Genomic DNA, 23,287 nt, shown 5'->3' with positions numbered 1-23,287 from the left:
ATTTCATTAAAGGACTAGAAAGCCTTATGTTTAAAAAACCATATGCAACTTTAAAGACAAAAATCCGCAAAACGTTGGGCAAGATTTTATGGGTGGCCACCAAAAAAGTAGACATAAGACTTGCTCTGCAAGCCCTGCAGTCATTTAATGCTCTGAGGGACATTAAAGGGCTTAAGATAGGCCTTCCACTCCCATCTGTGGAGGAAGCCCCACATCCAAGAGCTGCCAGCATATTAGATTGGCCAGTAGTTCTCTGGTCCCTATAGCCTGACTGGGAGTGGCACGCAGTCACCAAGAACCAGGAGCTAGCTGACATGTAAACCAGGTGGAGTGGTGGTGGCAAGAACTTTTCAGTAGAGCCAGGATAGGAGACCCCGGGGCAGTGGTTGTACAGGCAGGAGGGGGAGGAGATAAGGAGGAACACTCTGGGCGGAGATCTTTTGATCAGACAAGGGGTCCATGAAGGAGGCACCCTGAACTCACTTTCCTGCCAAAAGACCATGCAGATTTACCTGCTGGTTTACTGTCCATCACCAACCTTGAAAAATGGCAGCTGGGTGGGACATAGCCATTAATTGGCTACTCAAGGGCCTTATTTGGCACGAGTGCAGGTGGCGTGCCTGAGACTTCCCTGCCACCTGTTAAATCGCTGCCAGATTAGCAGTAGTAGGTGGCAGAATTGGCATCCATAGAGTTTTATAAGACTTTTACCTACAAATTCACCCACAGGGGACTGTAAAAGTTTGCTCATTGTTCCTATCTATAACTAGATATAAAGTTCAATATGCATGTAATTACTCTTTTAATTTTCTTCTTTTTAAATCCCTTACAGATTCCAGTCTCAAGAATTAGACCTGTGCCTACCCAGACTGGTCAGGTCTCTCCAAGGGCCACTTTCCCACTGCTCGTCCCTAGTCCTGGGAGAACTGGAGCCAGAACTCTTGCAGACATCAAAGCTAAAGCTCAACTTGCCAAGGCACAACGTGCAGCAGCAGCCGCAGCTGCAGGTGGAGCAGTTCCAGGCCCAGGTCCGGGGGGAGGGAGTGGAGGGGGAGGAGGGACTGGGACTGGGATCAGTAGAATCTCAGGACAGGGGAGCACACTGGACATGGACAGAACTGGAGGCAGGCGAGGTATTGGAGGGCCCTTGTTTGATAGTCCAGGACAACAACCTACAAAGTGTGCAGATGCAACGGCCAATACTCCAACCGGTATGGATGCGAGAACACAATTACAGCAAGCCCCCATGGCGCAGTGCGTATTTGCAGTTAGCAATACAGACCCCAGCAAATCCGCAACCACAATTACAACACCAGCATTAACAATATCAAGTGTACATGCAGCAACATATGTGACTTCACTATCATCCTTGCAGACAACTTCAGTGACAACAAGCAATGCTGCAACAAAAGCCACTCCTGCACCAATGCAGACACAAACTATAAACCAGATGTCCAGTCCAACCTCGAGAGCAGTTTTGAAACCTGTACCTGTTTTCAGAAATTCTGAGTATACAAAGGGAGGAACTCAAAGCTCAGGAAATTTTGCAGTGCACGATAAACCAGGTGAAATGAATAACCAGCCTTTGATAGACTCTCGTGTTAGAGCATCAAATGTGGACAGAAAACTGCCTGCAAATACTCAGCTGCCCTCCATTTCTTTTGATACACAAAGAGGCCATCAGGTTTCCACTTCAGCCAATGTGTTTGTCACAGCAGCTGGTTCTATTTCTGTGGCAACTGGAAGCACAGCTGGAACTTTGGAAGTGGCCTCCCCAGTTTCTGAAACAATTACAAATGTAGAAAGCCCTATCATTGCATCTACTACATCTACACCTTCAGTTTGCACTTCACATAATGTACCTAGCCTTAAAACACAAGGACCTGTTTGTGGAGCTGTGCCAAAAACTGGTTCCTCCATCCCTGCCAATAACCCATTGGTTACACAGTTGTTGCAAGGGAAAGAAGTGCCACTAGAGCAATTCCTGCCTAAGCCTCTAACCAAAGTTGAGATGAAGCCTGTATTTCAGTTTCCTAAAACTTCACTTGATGATAAAATGAAGACATCACCTGATGGCACATTAGTCATATCTGTGACTGAGGGAAGTGCCACCACTGTGATTCACGGGTCTGATGAGGTATCTACTGATCTTATCAAAGGAAGACAATCTCAAACAATAGCAGAACGAGTTGTTGGATCAATTGATCAACACAGACAACAGAAGTTGTTTGAACAGGCCACACAGCACAGTTCTACCAATGAAGAGCAGCAAGTCAGAGACACTGATCAAGACTGCAGTCAACCAGAAATGCTCAACAGCACATCACAAGAAAGGATACAGCAGGCCATACTGAGCAATGTGCAGGGTCAAATCTTAGTCCCTGTGTCTTTACAGCACGAAGTCAACAGTTCAGCTTTTCCCTCTGCAGGTATTTCAGTTGGTCAAAGATCACGATTTGGTTTGATGGGCACAAAGTCTGCTCTTAAGCCAGCTGTATCTGGCCATTACCTTCTTAATACAGCTACCTATGGAAGAGGTTCAGAGAGCTGGAAAAGAGCCCATATTCAGAACACTGAGACTTCTGCTGGTATAAATGGTCTGATAGAAACATCTGAGAAGGATCTTAAGGAAGACAGAACAAAACAAGTTGATGGTAGCATTCAGGTAACATCAGAATCAATTAACAGGTCAGTGCCCTGTCATCCTCCATCTGTACTAATTAAAACAGAACAGGATCCCACCCAAACGGGTGATGCCGTTGCCTGCCCTCGAGTAGATAATTTATCCAGTGGATATTTGAAAGTGGAAGCATCCACACATGATTATAGACATACTGGAAAGGAGAACACTCCTTTACTGTCTCCTACACAAGTGGCTAAAGAATTCTATCAGGGAATCCAGTCAAATTTAGCTCATATTGGTGGCGGCAAATTAACACAGAGTCACCAAGACCCGTATAGGATATCCAACCTGCCTGTAGGATTTCAACAGCCTGCCCAACACCAACAAAAGTTTCCTTCTCATGGAAACCGTGCAAGTTCCCAGTTTGCATTTAGACCTGTTCATAGTAGCAGTATCAATGTTCCTTCTGTTTCATCTGTAAACCATTGCTCCACAGTCACAGGAATGTCTGTGTACAGCCAAGTCTCAAACAACTCTGGAAATATGGTGTCATTCTCCGTTACTGTGACAACACTTCCTGCTGGTCAGTCAATAAATACAAGCAGCCAATCTGCCCAAACATTTCCTGAAGGTGGCAACGTGGAGGATTCACCTTCTAAATGTTATTGCAGGCTTAAAGCCATGATTATGTGTAAGGGATGCGGGGCATTTTGTCATGATGATTGCATCGGACCATCTAAATTATGTGTTTCTTGTCTGGTGGTACGATAAATAAAACAAGGTTTCCTTCATCTGGACTGGCATATGCCATGCACAAGAGAAATATTCAATCAGGAAGAAAAGTTTATTAACAATGGCACCTTTTTTCTAAGCTTCTTTGGCTGGTATGTGTTAAATGAGACAGAGTTTGCACTAAAGATCATGTTCAGATTTTATTCTATTTTTTTCAAACAAAATTTTGAACAGAAGCGAACAGGGTAACTACTAGAGACTTGTTTGATATATTATTTAAATACCTGCTCATATTAACAGAGGCCTAGTATATTTTAGCTTTTTTGCCCTCCAACCTTTGGCCTCAAATAAATTGACGTGAACAGGCAAATTTGAAATTTGCTTAGCCAGAAAACACTGCATTTGCTGACATCATTTCCTCACCCTGAAATAAGATTTGTGAGTAAATATTATCCACTCTCGGGGCCTGAGCAATGAACTTTCAACTTTTCACAATGGGTGGCTGGTTAGTTAGAATCTGATAACTCCTGAACACAAAGCGGAATCTGCTTGTTAATTGCTGTGCTTGGTTTTGAATTTATGAGATTGGTAAATGTTAGAATACAGTTAATGCAATCGTAATGTCAGCAAGTGAAATTAAGTACTGTCGGGCTGATGAGTCTGTAGAATTTGTGACGAAATGCAGAGCCATGTGTTGACATCAAGTTACTGAAAAACGAACTGAACCATTGCTGAATTTGAATGGGGAAAGATTCTACTGACCTGCTGGATCCAGCAGTAAGTTTTAAAAATGTTAACCATCAGTTACATTTGAATGTCAGCAAAACCCAATTGAGTATAATGTAAAAAAAAGTGCAATTTTGCCAATGGTCAGTATGATTAAGGATATGGAAAACCCCATGATGATTGCATTGTATGTTTTCTCACAGTATTTCTAAACTCCTGATATCTTAATGCAAGGAACAATGAGGAGAATATAATAGGATATTAATCTGTTCCTTTTCCAAAAAAAAACATAGGATAAATGGTGTTGAGGAATTTCCAGATTATTAGTTTCATACTTCAATGACTATATTTAAAAATGTGTTGAAATAATTATGTTCCAGTGTGTCCCCTTTTGTTATAGAAAAGCTTTCCCAAATGATAAATTATTGATCCAAGCCCGAGAATAGTGTGTCAGACAAATCTGTCTGCGAAATGACAAAAGCGAAGCTTTTATTTTCTGTCAGCAAAACATCTAGAACAGATGTCTCAGTTCCTTGAGGAAGGCAACATGCTGATGATCAGGTCAGTTGTAAACAGCGCAGCTTACCTTCATAGTTCTAGCATACCAGTGTTCCCTAATCCATTACCACAGACCAAATAATAATCCTGTGGTCCACAATGCTCCTTCAGCAATAATTGTGAGCACAAGTGAAACCTGATAATGGATCATTACAGTTGCATATGACTTCAGTACATTTTAGAGGGCACCTATGACTTTTGAAGCATGGGACAAAAAGATTGGAAAGGTTAAAGACGGGTCATGCAGTGGACATTTTTTTTCAAGGGGCCAACAAAATAATCTGATTTGTTGATAATTGCAAGGTTTTTTTTAAATTTCCTTTCCCTTTAACATTGTTAAACAATGAAGTCTTTAGGTGGGGAATATGCACACCAGCATACCGTAATTGTCACTCAACCATGACAGTAGCTTTACCAAGTTTTGTTTTTGATTTGTGTCAGTTTTGGTTTTAAAAGGGCTGTAAAAATAGCACAATATCTTCTCACTGCTTCTCACTGTCTTTGAAAACGTGTTAATATTCTGCCTTTTGATGCAAATTTTTGAGGGTCTATTGAGTTAATAATGAATGATATGTAAAAATAAATTAGGCCTATATATAGTTTTAAAACAAAAAGTTTTTCAGAAATACCAATATAGAAATCAATATTTTTAAAGTAATTAAATAATTTTTAAAGAATTTAAAAGATAATGTTTCTTTTACTTTATATTGGTTGCACATCATGTTTTATGTTAAAAGGAAATAAGTGGCAAGATATTTCACATTTACTTCCTGATGGAAAAAAACAAATAAATTCGCCCAATGGCAGATAAAAGGTTGCATTGTCAATAACATTGAAAATACTCAATACTTAACTGTATCAGTAAATGGTCTATGTTGTCACAGAGGCAATTGAATTTTTGCCACTTAATGCCACTTGTAAAGAACATAGAATCTTTGTTTCTGGTATTGTCTTTCTTGTTACAGATTATATTTTTCTCTCAAAAATTTTAAAATCCTGTTCTTATATTGGAGAATGTACATTCAAAATATAGCTCCTGTATGAAATGTATTTTATCACCAGATCAACAGCAAATAAAGATAGCTGTTATATCACTTGTGTTTGTAGTAATGGATAGCATGCACTACATTTTATGGTTTGAAAAACCATTTCAATGAATTGTTTTAGTAAATCATTGAGCAGCACTGGGTTGCAAGCAACTAAGATCAATTTTAGATCTGGAGTATATTCTGATCACAAGTATATTTTCCTTCAACTGAATAATATATTTTAAATACGTAGGGAGTGAAATTCGTCTTGGATGGAATGTGAAAGAGGTGAAAGCCTGTTGTGAATTCCATTCAACTTACTTTTCCACTGAAGTCAATTGAAAAAGCAAATGGGGTAATATAGTGGACAATTTACTATCTATTTGTTTTGGGCTGTTGCCCACTTGAATCCTACACAATACATAAATGTCCTCACAAACATTTCTATTTGGATTCTTTTTGCCCTTTTCAATATATCTTTGTTCAGATCTCACAAGTAGATTTTGATTGGAATCTTGTTCTCTCGCTGGTGGTGCACTTGCAGATGGAACAGAAAGGTGGTGTACTGAGCCCCACCACTTTGTGTTTTGAGTGAGAAGACTGTAATCAACCTTCCCATCCACCCTTAAATGAGCAATTAATGACTGCTCAAGGGCCTCGTCCTGCTAGTATTATTGTTACCCCAGCTGCAGGTGGGCCTGTTGCTATGTGGTGTGCATGTCAGCTTGTCACCTCTGTTGTGTGGGGGAGGGGGGGGTGGGGAGAAAGGAGCAGTGGAGGAGGAAGAGGAGTCACTCCATCAAACACACTCCATTCCTGATCAAGGGACTCAACATCAGGAAGGGCAAGGAGCCCCACTGATAGACATCCCTTGCCCTACTGCTAACTCCCATCTATTCCTAACCCCTAATACCAGTCCTGAGTTGTGTGTGTCCCCCCTCCCCCAGAGGTCTTGATTCCAGGGGAAGACCCACTGCTGGCCTTGCCACTGCTTGATTGGCTTGTGGTACAACAGGCCTTCCCAGAAAAGGACAGCGTGGTTCTCTCACCAGCTCAATATACAAGACTCACAATGTTGCAACAAGTTTGCACCATGTTACAATTTCCAAAACACTTTTGCACAAGAAAGTTACATTAAATGGACAATATGATGTTGATCTGCTGTTACACATATGCTCATTGTCTTCAATGACAAAATCTTGTCGAGTCCTAAATATTGAATTGTGCACATCAGTTCTCCCTCATACACCCTTTCTTCTTCTCAATGCATAAAGTTCAGTCAGCTGAGAGCCTCAAAAAATAAATGGGATTATAAAAGTTATATTTAAAGTCTTAACATAAACGTGTTTCTTGGACAGTAATTATACATCTGAAAGTCATTTTCTAAATTTAACAAATATCTGTTTTGTCATATCCTCCACACGACATTGTAATGAATAGTAAGTAACTCTGTCACTGATAAATATGTGCTGAAATAGGCTTTTTAAAGTAATTAACCTGTTGCACTGTGTGTGTTTGTCATTGCCTAATAAGCATTTATTTCAGTAAATTCTGAAATAATTGTCAAAGGTATTTGAAAGATAATATTCAATCCTGTGCAACTTTGGTCAGTGAGGTTCACACCAGCTATATTGCACCACATTGTTGTTCTAAATATGTGATTATGTGCATATTTAGGAGCCACACTTCAGATGGCCACTGTAACAGAGCTGCCACAGATGATGTGACAGAGCTTACATCCATTTCAGTGATTTTATACTTCTAAATGTTGTCTTGCAGGGGGTGTGGGGGGGTTCTTTTAGCTAGGCCTTGCAGGGTTATGTGAACATCTCAAAGGACTGGAAGAACTTCTTCTATTAAGCAATGCACTCCATTCCATTGCAAGCCTTTGTAGGTATCTCTGAGCACTGCAGCAAAAGGCAGTCTGGAATTGGCTAGTTAGATTGAGTTCCTCTCTTACTACCTTCACTTTGGCTTTATGCAATACCTGGAGCTTGGTCCTAATACTTAAAGACCACCTAGGGGGATAAATCTGACATATCACCTGCACAAGGTAGAGTGAATGGCTCCTGTTGTTCTTATGGCATTGAGGTGTTGGGCCTGGCCCCACTAGTTTAGGAGGTCCTTATAGGAGGAAAAATTCAATATGTGGTTAATGATAGGTGCACTATTGGAAACACTGGTAACATGCCAGAGGGATTTTGTACCATACATCAGGATTGTACCATTGGCCCATCATCTTTTATCAAGTGCTTCAAGCTGAAAATATCTCTGTGCCATACTGCCGCTGTGTACAGCATCTTAGCATCTTCATGAGTGGATCAGTTTGCAGGGGAAACAGACGAAAGGACAAGAAATTAAGTCGACGGAACAAGTTGTGTGGTTGCATAAAGCTGCAGAATATTGTTTGCACCTCAGGTTACCAACTCTAGCTGTATGTATTCCAGAAAATGTCAGTGGTTGTCATTTCATACATAGCTGGCAGTGTAGAGTGAGCAGGGTCAAAGGGAGCAAGAGAGAAAAACAAACTAGATTTGATCAGACAAATAGATAAGATTTGCAACGAGGACTTCAGTCGAAATACCCTTCTATGCTATGGAGGACTACTGGGACAATTGGGTCGCCAAAGGGATGAGGATCATCTGGGGCATGACCCAGGGGAACTTGGGGCTGTCCAGCCCATCTGAATCTCCCCTCCCTGTGAGTGACACACGTCCATCCCCACATACCAAGGAGAGTAGCATTGCAATACTCGTGCTGCCCAAAGCAGGCCAGGAACTGTAAGGTCTAAGCCCACCAGGGGACGCCCACCAAGGTCATCTCTGGCAATAGGGGTGTGGAAATAAGCAGGCCTCCTCAACCTGAACTGTGGATCCTGAGAAGCACCTAACATAGTGTGAGAGTCAGGAAAAGTAGAAAGTTATAGGCACCTAGTTGGCATGGGTGAAAGTTGGCACAAGTGTAGAAAGGTCACCACTAAATAGTTCTTGAATAAATATTCACTTTGCTTACGCACAGAGCCTCCACCATGTCATTTGGTGCCGAAAGCGACGTGAACCACCCCTGATGAATGTGAGAATTGCTGTGCAATGTCTCTCCATCACTGAAGAAACTGCAGACACCCTGCTGCAGGCAATGCCTCCACTCCAAACCCCTGGAAAGCCTTCCCATACATCCGGATTCATTGAAGGGACATCCCTTCTCTGCCGCCGCTACCCTGCTTGTTATCAAAGTTAGAGTATTTCAACACTGCAAGATTGCAGCTGTTTGCTCGAGGACAAGGGGCTGTCAAAATGCTGAAAGACTGCCCACCTCAGGTGAAAGCTGAATCTGAAATTCTGAGCACTTACCCCAAAGGGGCCTGCAGTAAATTATATTAATTTTAAACTGGTTGTGAAGCCCACCATATGCCCATTCATTGGCAGGGAACATCTATTACGCACAATTCAGACATCTCGCTGAGGATGAGAAGATCATTGTTTTGCCCTTGCTGCAAGTCATCATTATTCTCCTGCAGAGTCCTGTCAATAGTTTCAGCCTTTGCCCATGAATGTGTGCAACGTTATGATTTGATGATCCTGCACCACATTCTTTGTTTGATCCAACAGACCCAAGGGGAGAAAGCTTAACACAGGCTACTCCCACTCGTCCCAAAAACGAGATGTTACAAGCGCCTTCCTTGCTTGGTGGCCCATTCTGTCCCTGTCCATAGCCCTGCCTTCCTCCTCCTTGGCTTTGTCAGGCCCTTTTCAACATCCTCGTCGTTCTTCCCTGTTCCATCAGCCACCTTCTGAGTGGGCACCCCTCGTCTCCAAGTCAACCCTTCAGCCACCACTCTCACTCAAAACCGCTTGTATTTGCCAGCGACTCAAGATATAAATGTCTTGGGTGCTGTGCGGGAAACAGGCACACTCCTGCACAATGAACATCTTGTGGCTGCAGACAAGTTGGACGTGAGGGAGAGGAATCCGTTGCAGTGCATGAGTGATGCTGCCTGCCACAATGGTGATTTATGAGCTATGTGGGTGCAGTCAATGACACCCTGCACTTAAGGCATCCCTGCTATGAGGGCAAAGCTCCTGGTCCTGGTGTCCTGAGTCACCTGATGCTAGTCCAAGTTAGTAAACATTTTGCTATTGCAGACAGGGCTGTGACCTTCCTAATACATTTGAGTGGCAGACAGGGAAATGCTGCAGTTGTCCCCTGTGCTGTCCTGGAAGGAGCCATTGGTGAAAATGTTTAGTGTGGCTATGACTTTAAGGGCCACATGTGTTGGGCATCCTAAAGTTCCATGAGGTGCCATCTCGTGTACTATGTGATAGAGGTGGTCCTCGTTCATCTGAAGGTATGAGCACCTTGGCTGAAGATTCTCGGCTTCTATTGTGTTTGAGTTTGGTCCTGGATAGCTGCGGGCCTCTGGTCCTGGGCATGTGCAGCAGCATGTCATTGTCTCTGCTGCTGGCCAGTTATGATGATTAGGAAGACCAACTCCACAGGCTCCATGATTCTCCTCAATCATTCACTGAAAGAATGAGAGCACCATAGTGAGAGCTGAGGAGTCCTAACAGAGCCCAGACACTCATCCCTCCACCCCTCTGTGACTTCCATCCAAGTGCTTCCCAGTTAACGTATCTGCTTTCCTTCCCAAAATCCCCTCTGATACAGTAGGCATTTCCCACATTATTTCCTCTGTGCACCACTCGGGTGAATAGCACTAAGCCTCCATTTTGTTATGGCATCTGACTCATCCATTTCCTCCACCCTGTTTGGCAAGAGAAACCCCCACATCCCCAGCCACAAGCTGTATTTATCTATGTCTCTAGTGTTCTCTCTGGTGCCCTTTGAATGTTGGACAGGCTGAGGAGAAATGGTGCTTGCGTGCTTATCTCCGATACCCACCTCAGAAGTATAGGCACCAGGTCCACATTTATGTCGAGCTGTTGTACAAGGCACTGGTGTTGGCTTCTGCTGAATATTCAGTTCGGACTCAATATTTGGAGTGAGTGCTTACTTATGAAGTGCTAATGTATTAAAATAAGGTTCCTGATGTTTTGTGGCATGTTCCACATCACTTCACCAACAGGCTTGCTCCAAAATGTCTCAACGTGATTTCGCCAGCAAGAACCATGTTTTTCAAAACTCTGGGGATTTTGCCCGTGTGCTGCCATAGCCTCGCGGAGAGTCTGTGTTCAAGATTCCGCCCATAGCTTCTTTCTCCTTCTTGGTGATTGCTAAAGACAGATTAGAGTCATAGAGGTGTACAGCATAGAACCAGGCTCTTCAGACCAATTTGTCCATGCCGACTTTTTTTTTAAACCCCTAAGCTAATCCCAATTACCCACATTTGACCCATACCCCTCTATACCAGTAGCTTAGCTAGGGTGGGCGCAGGGGGAGCAACTGCTGAGCACATTTTTCAGAAGTGGCGCCTTTTATACTAACTCCCGCCCACATACAATCTCCTGACTGACAGCTCGATAAACCGAGCACAACTCCTTATCCACTAACTGACAAGTTTACAGAGAAGCTGAAACCTGTATTGGGAGTGTACATAACCTAGGAACTGAATGGCAGAAACACTCATGTAAAGTGCAGTGCGGTGAGTGGATAAACACACCAATACTCGTTTATTATTTACACTGTATCTTTTAATTCTGTCACAAAGTCAAGCCAGAAGTTATGAAGTTGAAATATCCCTTTTCTCTATTGAAATTAACTATCTCGCAGCACTCCTGAGATGCTTATGTCAGAGAGAAATATTCATTGTCCTTCCTACTGTCTGCAAGTGTCCACGCGAGGAGATTTTGAATGCCTTTTGAACTTCATGCACGGAATTCATTAATTACAGTCTACCTGTGATTATTGATTTTTAATGTAAATTTAATGTGGTTATATATTGTGATTTATTGGAAAGATCCACACCCAACCGCCTGCCTGACAGCTCGATAAGCCAATCCTAGGACGATACGTCACCCCAACCTCCCCCCCCCCCGCCGCTCCGTCAATCCGGTACACAGGACCTCACTCAGCGGTGACTGACAACTGAGTTCACCAATCACAGCATGGCGCGTCCACAAGCTCCGCCAATCCAGACACGGCTCCTCAGTCCCACTCTGTCAGTGGGACGGGCTTCAGTAGTAGTCATTTTTCAGAAGTGGCGCCTTTTCAAAAATAAATCTTTTTAAAGGAAAGAAAGTAAATTACCAAGAAAAGAACGGTTATTTTGCGTACATCGTGATGACACCAGACTGTGATGATGTCAACGTGGAGCAGGGCCTGGACACGGCGGGGATTGGCAGAATAGTAATGAGAGGGTGGTCATTTTTTATTCTGTGGCACCTTTTTTATGTGCTCGGTCCCCCTAACCTTCAAACCTGGCTACGCCACTGATCTATTACCATCTTGTCTAAATGCTTCTTAAAAGACAAAATTGTACCCGCCTCTACTACGACCTCTGGCAGCTTGTTCCTGACGCTCACCACCCTCTGAGTGAAAAAATTGCCTCTCTGGACACTTTTATATCTCTCCCCTCTCACCTTAAACCTATGCCCTCTAGTTTTAGACTCCCCTATCTTTGGGAAAAGATATTGACTATCTACCTTATCTATTCCCCTCATTATTTTATGGATGCTATAAGATCACCCCTCAGCCTCCTACGCTCCAGAGAAAAAAGTCACTGTCTTTCCAGCCTCTCCTTATAACTCAAATCATCAAGTATCCTAGTAAAGCTTTTCTGCAGTCTTTCTAGTTTAATAATATCCTTTCTATAATACAGTGACCAGAACAGTACACAGTATTCCAAGTGTGGCCTTGCCAATGTCTTGTACAACTTCAACAAGACATCCCAACTCTTGTATTCAACATTTTGACCAATGAACCAAGCATGCTGTATGCCTTCTTCACCTGTGACTCCACTTCAAGGAGCTATGAACATGTACCCTGGATCTCTTTGTTTTGTAACTCTCCCCAGTGCCCTATCATTAACTGAGTAAGTTCTGCCCTGTTTCAGTCTACCAAAATGCATCATTTCGCATTTGTCTAAATTAAACTCCATCTGCCACTTGTCAGCCCACTGGCCCAATTGATCAAGATCCTGTTGCAATCGGAGATAACTTTCTTCACTGTCCACTATGGCACCAATCTTGGTGTCATCTGCAAACTTACTAACCAATCCTCCTAAATTCTGATTCAAATTATTAATAGAAATGACAAATAATAGTGGACCCTGTACTGATCCCTGAGGCACACTGCTGCTCACAGGCCTCCAGTTTGAAAAACAACCCTCTACAACCATCCTCTGGCTTCTATCAACAAGCCAATTTAGATACCTCACCCTGGATCCCGTGAGATTTAACCTTATGCAACAACCTACCATGCAGTACCTTGTCAAAGGTCTTGCTAAAGTCCATGTAGACATCATCAACTGCACTGCCCTCATCTACCTTCTTGGTTACTCCTTCAAAAATTTCAATCAAATTTGTGAGACATGATTTTCCACTCACAAAGCCAGGCTGACTGTCCCTAATCAGTCCTTGTATCTCTAAATGTCTGTAGATCCTGTCTCTCAAAATATCTTCCAACCAATTACCCATTACAGATGTGAGGCTCACTGACCTGTCGTTTCTCAGCTTTTCCCTGCCAACCTTTCTAAACAAAGGGACAACATTTGCCACTCTCCAATCTTCTGGTACCTCACCCATGAGATTGATTATAGGATTGATTTGTTTAGAATATTATTTCAAAATCTCCCAGATTGCATTCTTTGACTGCAGGGATATTGATGACTGTTCTGGAAGTGTTCACATTATATTTACATCAATCCCTCAATGGACCCTCTACATTTCCTTCATTCTTATTGAAGGCTGTGTGATTCCCCTGCTTTCCTGGTTCTCTCAGTAATGATGCTCATTCCCTGCAAATACATGCAAAACGTAGCAGTGTTAGTATTGGAAAAATGGAATGCTCCCCCACTGGCTACCCTTCATTTCACTTTGTGTAAGCGCAGGATAATACAGAAATTAATTTGTTTCTGGTGATAGTCTAGAATGGGAGAGAAATTTAACTGAGGCACTGCGTGCATATTTTTAGTGCCAGCTTTGACATGAATGAGGACATATACCAGCATGTTATGCAGAGCTGAAACATACCGGTGCCTATGCTGTCTTTGTTATAGCTTACCCTGAAAAAATACCTGAAGTCTCAGTGTCAACTGGCATTTGGGGATTCTCATATTTCTCTTTGTCCTCCACGGTATTTCAGAATTTTCAGCTAAAACTGGATTAAAATAGAGGGATAGCAGTACTATGAAGGTTGTTACAAATCTAGGTACCATCCCCACCCCTCAACCAATCACTGCGCAGCGAGAATATTTCATTGAGATTAATAAACTGATCTTGTAAATTTTCATCCAATTTGATCAGATCTACTTATGAAAATGTTTGGTGTGGTGGATATAGTGGTATTGCCATTTTATGGGCTGTTAATTCAATGTAACTGTCTCTGTTGGCAAACTTATCAAGTTTTTTCACTATAGGCCAAATACCACTTAGACCAAGGTTATTAAGTAAGCATAATTGATTTGTCTTTCTTCTTTTCAATGCTGACTAACAAGCTTGATAAATGCTTCAAATGTTTTTTCATTTTTATTTCAGATTTCAAATGGTATGCTTTTATCGCTTCCAAAAAATTACACGTAGGAATATTGCTTTTAAGCATTGAAAATGTTCTTATAACGTGCTTAAACACTGTCAATACGACAATCTGGACAAAGACATCAAACTTGAGAATTTACACACAACAGCCTGATCCCTATTCCAGTCTTGTCTCCTTGGGCAATGACCAATTGAAATAATATTTCAATTTGTAAGCTATTTCTTCTGATTGGTTAAGATTCCTGCAACTGCTTTAAAGATGCAAATATTGCACAGACTATCCTGATTTTTAATTTTATCTCTTCGTTTAATTCTGTTTTGTTCAATCTTTAGGTGTGATAACTGTTCAAAAATGAACTGAGATTTCAGAGATGTATTTGAATCTGAAAATGTTATCCCTTAATACTTTGCTCAAGAAACAGGTAACCATGATTAAAGCTCAAATGCATGGATGTGCAGATTGTGAGAAGGAAAATTTTTTTGTTGTGACTTCAATTGCAATGCAGACCACCCTGGAAAGGGTTCCCCTGCACAATAAGATTGCCAAGGTCACTCCTTGTGACTGTTTAATGAGAGTCAGGAAGTAAAGGAAATCAATATTAGTAACAAAATAGTATTGGGAAATTGTTGGGATTGAAGGTCAATAAATCCCCAGGGCCTGATAATCTATATCCCAGAATTCTTAAGGAAGTGGTCCCGGAAGTCGTGGATGCATTAATTCCAAAATTCTACAGACTCTACAACAGTTCCTACAGATTTGAGGGTAGCTAATGTAACCCCCGCTATTTAAAAAAGGAGGTAAAAGAAAATTGGGAATTATAGACGACTTGGCCTGACATTGGTAGTGGGGACAATTCTAGTTCACTGTCAAAGATTTTATACCAGAGTGCTTGGAAAACAGTGTCAGAATCAGACTGAGTCAGCATGGATTTACAAAAGGGAAATAATGCTTGACAAATATACTGGAATTCTTCAAGGGTGTAACAAGTAGAGTGATGAGTGTGGTTGATTTGGACTTCCAGCAGGCTTTCGACAAAGTCCCAGATAAAAGATTAGTGTGTAAAATTAAAGCGCATGGGATTAGAGGTAGTGCATAGAGATTGATAGAAAACCAGTTGGCAGAGAGGAAGCAAAGAATAGGAATAAATAGGTCTCTTTCCGAATGGCAGGTTGTGACTAGTGGAGATCGGTGCTAGCTCCCCAGCTATTCACAATAGATATTAATGTTTAGATGAGGGAACTAAATTTGCAGATTACACAAAGCTTGATGGGAGCTTTGAGGAGGATGCAGAAGTACTTCAGTGTGGTTTGGACAAGCTGTGAGTGGGCAAATACATGACAAATGCCCTATAATGGGAATAAATGTAAGGTTATCCACTTTGGTAGCAAAAACAAAAAGGAGGATTATTACCTGAATGGCTATAATTTGAGAGCGGGGAGTGTGAAATGAGAACTAGGTGTCTTTGTACACCAGTCATTGAAGATAAGCATGTGGTTGCAGCAGGCAGTAAAAAAGGCAAATGGTATGTTAGCCTTCACAGTGACAGGATTCAAGTACAGGAGCAGGGATGTCTTGCTGCACTTATCCAAGACTATAGTGAAGTCAGACCTAGAATATTGTGTGCAGTTTTGGTGTGCTTATCTGAGGAAGGATGTTCTACAGAGGGAGTGCAGCAAAGGTTTACTCGACTAATTCCTGGACTGATGTACAAAGAGCAATTGAGTCAGTTAGGAGCTCAAAAGAATGAGGGAGAATCTCTTAGAAACCTGTAAATTTGTAACAGGACTAGATAGATTAGATGCAGGAAGGATGTCCCTGATGATGGGGCAGTCCAGAACGAGGGGTCATAGTCTAAGGATACGAGGTAAATTCTTTAGGACTGAGATAAAGAGAAATTTATTCACCTAGTGATAAGCCTATGGAATTTGCTACCACAGAAAGCAGCTGAGGCTCAAACATTATAGGTTTTCAAAGAATTAGATATAGCTGTTGGGACGAAAGGGATATTGGGGAAAAGCAGGATCAGGCTATTGAGTTAGATGATCAGCCATATTATACTGAATGGTGGAACAGGCTCAGAAGGCTGAAAGGCCTAGTCCTGCTCCTGTTTCTTATGTTTCTGTGTTTGTGGAGGATAGGCATAGACTTCAAGAGGACTTAGACTGATGGAATTGGTGGGCTTGCAGCAGAGGAAACCTAATGCAGGTAAGTTGAAATGATACAATTTGGTTGACAGAATGAAGAAAAGCAATAACAAAAAAAGGGTACAATTCTAAAAGGGGCTCAGGAACAGAGACACCTGGGGATATATATGCACATGTGTTGAAGATGTCAGGGCAGGTTGAGAAGATCATTAAATGGTGTATGGGATCCTTAGCTTTATAAATAGCAGCATGGAATACAAAAGCAAGGAAGCTGATGGTTCAGCCTCAACTGGAGCACAGTGTCCTTTTCTGGGCATCGCACCTCAGAAAGGATGTGAGGATAGAGTGCAGAAAAGATCTACGAAAATTATTCCAAGGATGAGGAACTTCAGTGACGTGAATAGGTTAGAGAAGAGAAGCCTGAGCAGAGATTTGATAGAAATGTTTAAAACCAGGAGGGATGTGGACAGAATAGATACAGAGAAACAGTTTCCCTGAGTGAAAGGCCAAGAATCAGTGGACACCAATTTAAAGTAATTGGCACTGCCTGACAGACTAGTAGAGGCAGTTTCGATTGCAGCTTTAAAACAAGAATTTCAAAGCACCGGAAGGGAAAGATGTTGCAGAGCTACAGGGAGACAGTGGAAAAACTAAATCAGAAGAAAATAAGTGAACTGAGTTAGAAAATGTGACTCTTGAACTGATCAAACATAGATTGTTTTTCCGCATTCAAGATGGCCACCACTTTTATTTGAAAGCATGGACAGTTTTGCAAAGGTAGAGTAGATTAGCTGGGTAGTCATCATTTCATAGATTTTGAATATCTGCATTGATTACATACTGCATGTTCAAATGTGGAATGCGATAACACAATTACTGTGGTTCTCAGCATACAGCCCAGTGCAAAACTGAACAATCTGCAGATATCTCTGTTTGAATCCACACCCAGAATATTAATTAGTCTTCCTTCACTTATGCTTGAATAGACATTTATTTTGGCTTTAAAGAAATGCTTCATTGAGAGCACTCACTTAAATTTCTCTGTTCAAGCTTTCATACAATTTGTAGACTCCATAAAACTTAACATTTGAGCATATAAAAGAAATGCACTGGCATGGCAGTTTTTGGGTGACTGTAAAACGAATCGTTAGTCAAATAACAGAGGAAACGTTATTTAAGAATTTCATTAAGACAGTCTGAAACAGCAAATTGTTCACTGTGTAATTATCTTTCCACATTATCCAAAACGTTTTTAAACTCACAGCAAACCTAAGACTGAACACTTAGATTGCTCCTGACAAGATTTCAACTGTATCTTATTCCCTGGGTTGTCAATTAATTACTTCATCACGATTGAGCTTAAAATCTATCAAAGCATCGACCTAATTACTTCAATAATGCTGTGAGGCTGATTTTCAAGCCCTGCAGCTTTGGAGCTGGTTTACAGATAGGAGAAGCTGTTGTTGGAGAGCATCATTCTAACCTCAGGATGGATGATATGACCTTTTATCTGTATCCTTAATGTATGCATATTTAATTTAATTCATGCATCTAAAAGTTAAATTTACAGGTTTTCCTTTACCTCCAAGTTTGTGTCATCTATTCTTGAGGTTAGAATGTCAGCCATGGGCTCAGTTGTTAATGGTCCCTGTGTCCCTGTCTTCTCCAGGACTTGAGGACAGAAATCCCGGCAGACACCCAAGTGCAGTATTAAAGGAGTATGCACCGTCCTGGTGACCAAGGCATCAAAACCGATATATTAAAATGTTTACTCAGTGATAGATTGTGTTGCTTTAATGTGTTACATGTCTTGTTTGCTTTTCTGTGGACTGTCTATGGCAAGACAATACAATTTGCAAGGCTGTATTCTAAATTGCAGAGTCCAGTGGGGCATGCGTTGCAGGTAAGTGGCTGATTACAATCAGTCCAGGTTTGTGACCCACTCTCCCTGTTCAGCAAAGTTCCACATTGTTGGCAAAGTCTAACCTATGGTCTTAAATTGTGTTTGTGGTTCTCTGGCAGAGCCAATGTAGATTGTTAGTATGTTCAAAGAACATCAGCACCTACAATTTGCTGAGCTCTGTCTTGACCCTTGGAATTGGACAATTTGTGTGGTGGATCCTTTTTGAGTATCTCACATCATCCACATATTGAGAAAATTTAAGAATTTATGGATTGTTAGATTACTAATAAGCCCCAAAACACCTTGGATCATAACCACACCTAACACTGGGAAAACCAACAATGGCATAAAGCTGTTTGTGTTTCTCACTTTTTCTGCAATTTATGAAATTAGATGAACCTTTCCACCTTCTGGATAATCAGGTAAGCGAACTCTTGGATTCAGCCTCAGTGTCTCATGCAGGTCTTTACAATTACCTTGTGTTGGAAAGTTAGTGATTGGGTTGACTTTTACAGTCACAACCAAACTAATGAATCACTTAATTTAATGACACTATCAAACAATGAAACCTCTAATAGTGTCCCCCTGAACTGAATCTTTTTTAGGCATTGTTCCACAGTTGGATCAAGAATTGATAATTAATGGAGGCTACAATTGCTCATGGTCATCATGTCTTTACTATAGGCCTTTACAAGATTCATTGCCATAAATGGTACAATAAAGTGCAACTTTCTTTTGGATAAGCTTGCTGAAAAATGTCATGTAATCATTGCAGGAAGGTAATGGTCATTATGTAAGTCATAGTGAATGACTGCATCCCAATAATTCTACAAGTTAAAGCAGTTTTTTGTAAGCAGAATATCATTGGCAAATTTGTGACTGAGTATTTGTCTCTTTAAATATTACTTTAGATATGACTTGTAAGATATGTTTACTGCATCAATGTTATGGAAATAGCTATTTTTCTTCATTTAATTTAGTCTACATCTCAATTAATAATTTGTGGCTATATTTTCCATGGTGTAATTAGTTAATGACCGTGGTGTTCCTCTACCTTTCAAAAAAAAAGAGAGCATAACTGGTAAAGCAATCATCCATTGCCCATCACTGGTTGCTGTTGCAAAGTTGATGGTGTAAAACATAGCTGAGTAGCTCACTAGCTAAAGCCATTTCAGAGTTAAGAATCAACTATGTTTGTGGGCTGAGACACAAATAAACCAAGCAAGGTAAGGAAGGGAAGTGTCCGTTACTAAAGGACTTAAGTGAACCAGAGTTTTTATAACAACCTTTCTGAACACTTTTTCTGTCAAGGTGGAATTTAAACTCTCATCCTCTGCGTTATTCGTTCAGACTTTTGGATTACCAGTTCAGAAAAATGACTACTATTTTGCTTGCATATACTTTATCACAGTTAGCAAATGGAGGAAAACTTGGCCATCGATGATTTTCTAGAAAACACTACAACTTTCAACTCACCACACAAAATACAAAATTGCAGTATTTATACCAATTGCAGGAGGGCTGCCAAAAAATGCTCTGTGCAAGAACAAATTAGAAATATTTTAGTGGATGGTATAATTCCAAAACTGATAAAGGGCTTTACATTTATTTAAGTATATCAAATCATTAGCTTCTATTAAATAGCACAATTTAAACTGGTTGATTTTGGTCATGGCCTGGTGCAGGATGAAGTTTAGGCCACATACTTCGGTATCATTAATCTATTTTTAGAATTGATAACCCTTAACCTATTTTATAAAGGGACATACATTATTATACTGTTTATCCAAAAATACAGCTAAGAAAGACATTTTTTTTCCCCAAAAAATGGTACTGAATAAAATTTTTTTTTTTACTTGAGAATATATTTTGTTCCGAAGGATCTTTCTGTGGTCAGGTTTGAAAATAGAACGAGGTCTTTGTAATCGGCCAATTGTTCAAGCCTTTGTGAAGTCACATTCAATTTTTAAGGTCGGGTTATACGAAGCTATCTGCAATCCCTGTTTGCCTCCTATATCCCTGCAGTGCAGGACTCAGCACTTTGAAAAATATCCGACTCAAATTCACACAACCTGCTATTCCTGATAAGCAGGAGGACACAAACTCCACTGAAAGGCTAAGAATTGAAATTTACCAAATAGAAATATCTTTTCAGCTATAATTAATAGGAAGACTGTTCATGCATTCTCTGGACGTTGGTGTCACCTGCAGAATCAGCATTTACTTATAATTGAATATTTTGTTTAGGCATTTAAAAGGACACATTGGTGTGAAACTGGAACCACGTATCGGAGAGATCAAGTAAAGATGGTGGGTTTCCTTCCATAAAGGACATCAGTCAGCCAGTTGGATCCTTCAATAATCTTACTATTTTATGATCATTTTTACAGATACCATCATTTTACTTCTATTTCTTTAAACTGAATTCAAATTACCAAACTGCCATAGTGGGATTGAACATGTGTTCTCTAGAATATCAATTAATCCCTTTGGATGGCAAGTTGATTAACAAAACTTCTGTTTGCCTGGGCTCACCAATGTTTGTTTATCCTTCCACTCGCTCACGCAAGCAGTAACACTTATTGTGGACATCATCATTGCAAGCAACTATAGGCTATAGGCAAGGCCGTGATTTGATCAATTCTCAGGTTATCGGTATGCCAGTGGGCCTTGCCCTTGATTTTGGGAACATTCATCAGAATCTAATAACTGGCTTGTCCTTTTGAAAGTTGCTTCCTGTTGAGCAAGCTGGGGACACTCTCGAAATTTAAAGCAAATTGACAAGTCATGAAGAGCGTGCTTCACTGACTAAGCCTCCCGAGGGAAAATCATCAGTGCTTTCAAATCAAGGGTCCCATGGAGTGAAGCTGTGATTACTGTGGGCCTGAGTGCTGGTTTACACCATTTAACCACCACCAATTCCAATGATTCTGCCATTTCATACAATTATCTTTTACCCCACCAATTTTCTGCCCATTTTTCTTGAAAATACTTGGTACATAGAAGGTAGCCGTTGGCTGTATCCTCTCCAGTGTGTCACTCAAATGATCATGTCTCATATATGAACTTTGATTTGATTTATTATTGTCACATGTATTGGGATACAATGGAAAGTATTGTTTCTTGCTATACAGACAAAACATACTGTTTATAGAGTACATAGGGGAGAGGGTGCAGAATGTAATGTCATAGTTAGCGCATAGAGAAAATCAGCTTAATATATGGTAGACCCATTCAAAAGTCTGTTGGCAGCAGGGAAAAAGCTGTTCTTGAGTCAGCTGGTATGTGACCTCAGACTTTTGTACCTTTTTCCCAACAGAAGAAGGTGGAAGAGAATATGTCACTTGAACTTCGACATAGAGGAATATCACTGATACCTTGCTTACATCTGACAATGACACAAAGACCATTCCTGCAACCTTCTTCTGATCTGAACAGCTAATGGAAAGTATCCTCATTCACAAGCTTTTAACGTTGAAAAGTCTTGTCAAAGATCTGAGAAATGTAAATTGCAGCAGCTCTCTAATTATCCTCACAACTGGCTGCCTTTTCCTTTGCTTTGATTTTTTTTAATAGACCCTTTCTGCTGAAGATATAGATTTATACTGGGATTGGTCCAATGGTGACCAAATGTTCATTCCTTAGATGCTCACCAACATTTACTGCCTGGCTATATGCTTTGCTGTGATATTTTAGCCATAAGATATGACGTATACACCAAATCCTGTTCTCAGCTGAGACATTTTGAGCAGGGTTCAATAAATTTGTAATTAGAGCTAAAACCCTGGTTTTGGAATGCTCCTCCTCATGGCTTTAAACTGCAGCGATCACTGCACTGGCTAATAATCCTCCCAGTTTGGTTGTCTTGTGCATTGAAGCAGGTCTGTAGCAGGACTCATTTAAGTCAGGTCATCGAGGAGAGATCCACCTGCTCAGGACACGTTAGTAAAAAATTGAAGTGTGTCAGGAAGCTAACTTCCTGTGGAATTTCAGCTTTAATATAGTCGCAGCCACATAAGGAGGCCATTTAGCCCATCCCATCCATGTAGGCTCTCTGTAGAGCAATCCAATCAGTCCTATTCCCATGATCTTCTTAAAGCCATCATGCATGTCTTAAAGGGGCGGGGGGGGTGTGGATTCTAGCTCCGGCAGCTGATTCTATTGGCTGAGAAGCACACTCAGCGCCAATCATATCCTGTGAAAAGGCAACCTATCCATAGGGAGCCAGAAGGCTCTCCAATGAGATAAGGAAGAGACATGAAAGTACAAAACCCACAGAGACTGATGTGAGCAGTCAGGCTCTAAGGACCTGAATACAGTGTTAATAGATGTTCAATGACCTCATATGAGTTGCCAAGGTCAGTGAATGCATCTTCAAATGCCATATCCCAGTAACTGCTGCATCATCCCCAAGTACTGCTCAGTGCAGTACACCACATATGGATTGCAGCAGTTAAAGGAAGGGCTCTCCACTATCTTCTCAAAGACAATTAGAGATGGGCAACAAATGCCTGCTTAACCAGTGCCAACCATATCCTGTAAAAGAATTTACTGAAAGCCCCATTCCTTTCAACAGTCTCTAAAAATCAGGACTCATGACAACCAGTTATAAGCTCCAACTCACCCCCACACTTACCACAATTGCGCACCTCACGCCCACTTCACACAGCTTCCATATAATACCGGCTATTCAGTTATGACAGGCACATCACCCAAAAATAGTGCTACACAACTAACTTCTCTCTCTTTTTCAGGACTAAGTGACCTGTAATTGAGGACAGCAGCAGCAAACTGGTGGTGCGAGCTAGGCATGACTGCATGTGCTGATCTCCATGGAGGAGACAGCATGCAGACAGATAATTGGAGTAGCCATCACTGAAGCCATTTAGGAAGAATGTGCATTCCTATTTCATGTACCTTC

The 23,287-nt window shown here is 41.1% G+C and overlaps 1 protein-coding gene across 10 annotated transcripts in view; it reads left to right on the top strand.

Moving 5' to 3' along the window:
* The window catches only part of asxl2 (ASXL transcriptional regulator 2), a 216,476-nt gene extending 210,743 nt beyond the window's left edge, over positions 1-5,733 (top strand). For all 10 annotated transcript variants that reach the window (XM_080192284.1, XM_080192279.1, XM_080192278.1 and 7 more), the window contains one exon: positions 833-5,733. In XM_080192284.1, the coding sequence (XP_080048410.1) occupies positions 833-3,394 (2,562 nt within the window). In that variant the 3' untranslated portion in view covers positions 3,395-5,733. The remainder of the gene's footprint in view (positions 1-832) is intronic.
* Positions 5,734-23,287: the final 17,554 nt, after the last annotated feature.

This window comes from Carcharhinus amblyrhynchos, chromosome 7 (genome assembly GCF_965287045.1).
Source record: "Carcharhinus amblyrhynchos chromosome 7, sCarAmb.v2.hapA, whole genome shotgun sequence".
In the NCBI taxonomy this organism is placed as follows: Eukaryota; Metazoa; Chordata; class Chondrichthyes; order Carcharhiniformes; family Carcharhinidae; genus Carcharhinus; species Carcharhinus amblyrhynchos.
The sequence above is the reverse complement of the archived record's forward strand: the minus strand, read 5'-3'. Positions and strand labels throughout refer to the sequence as shown.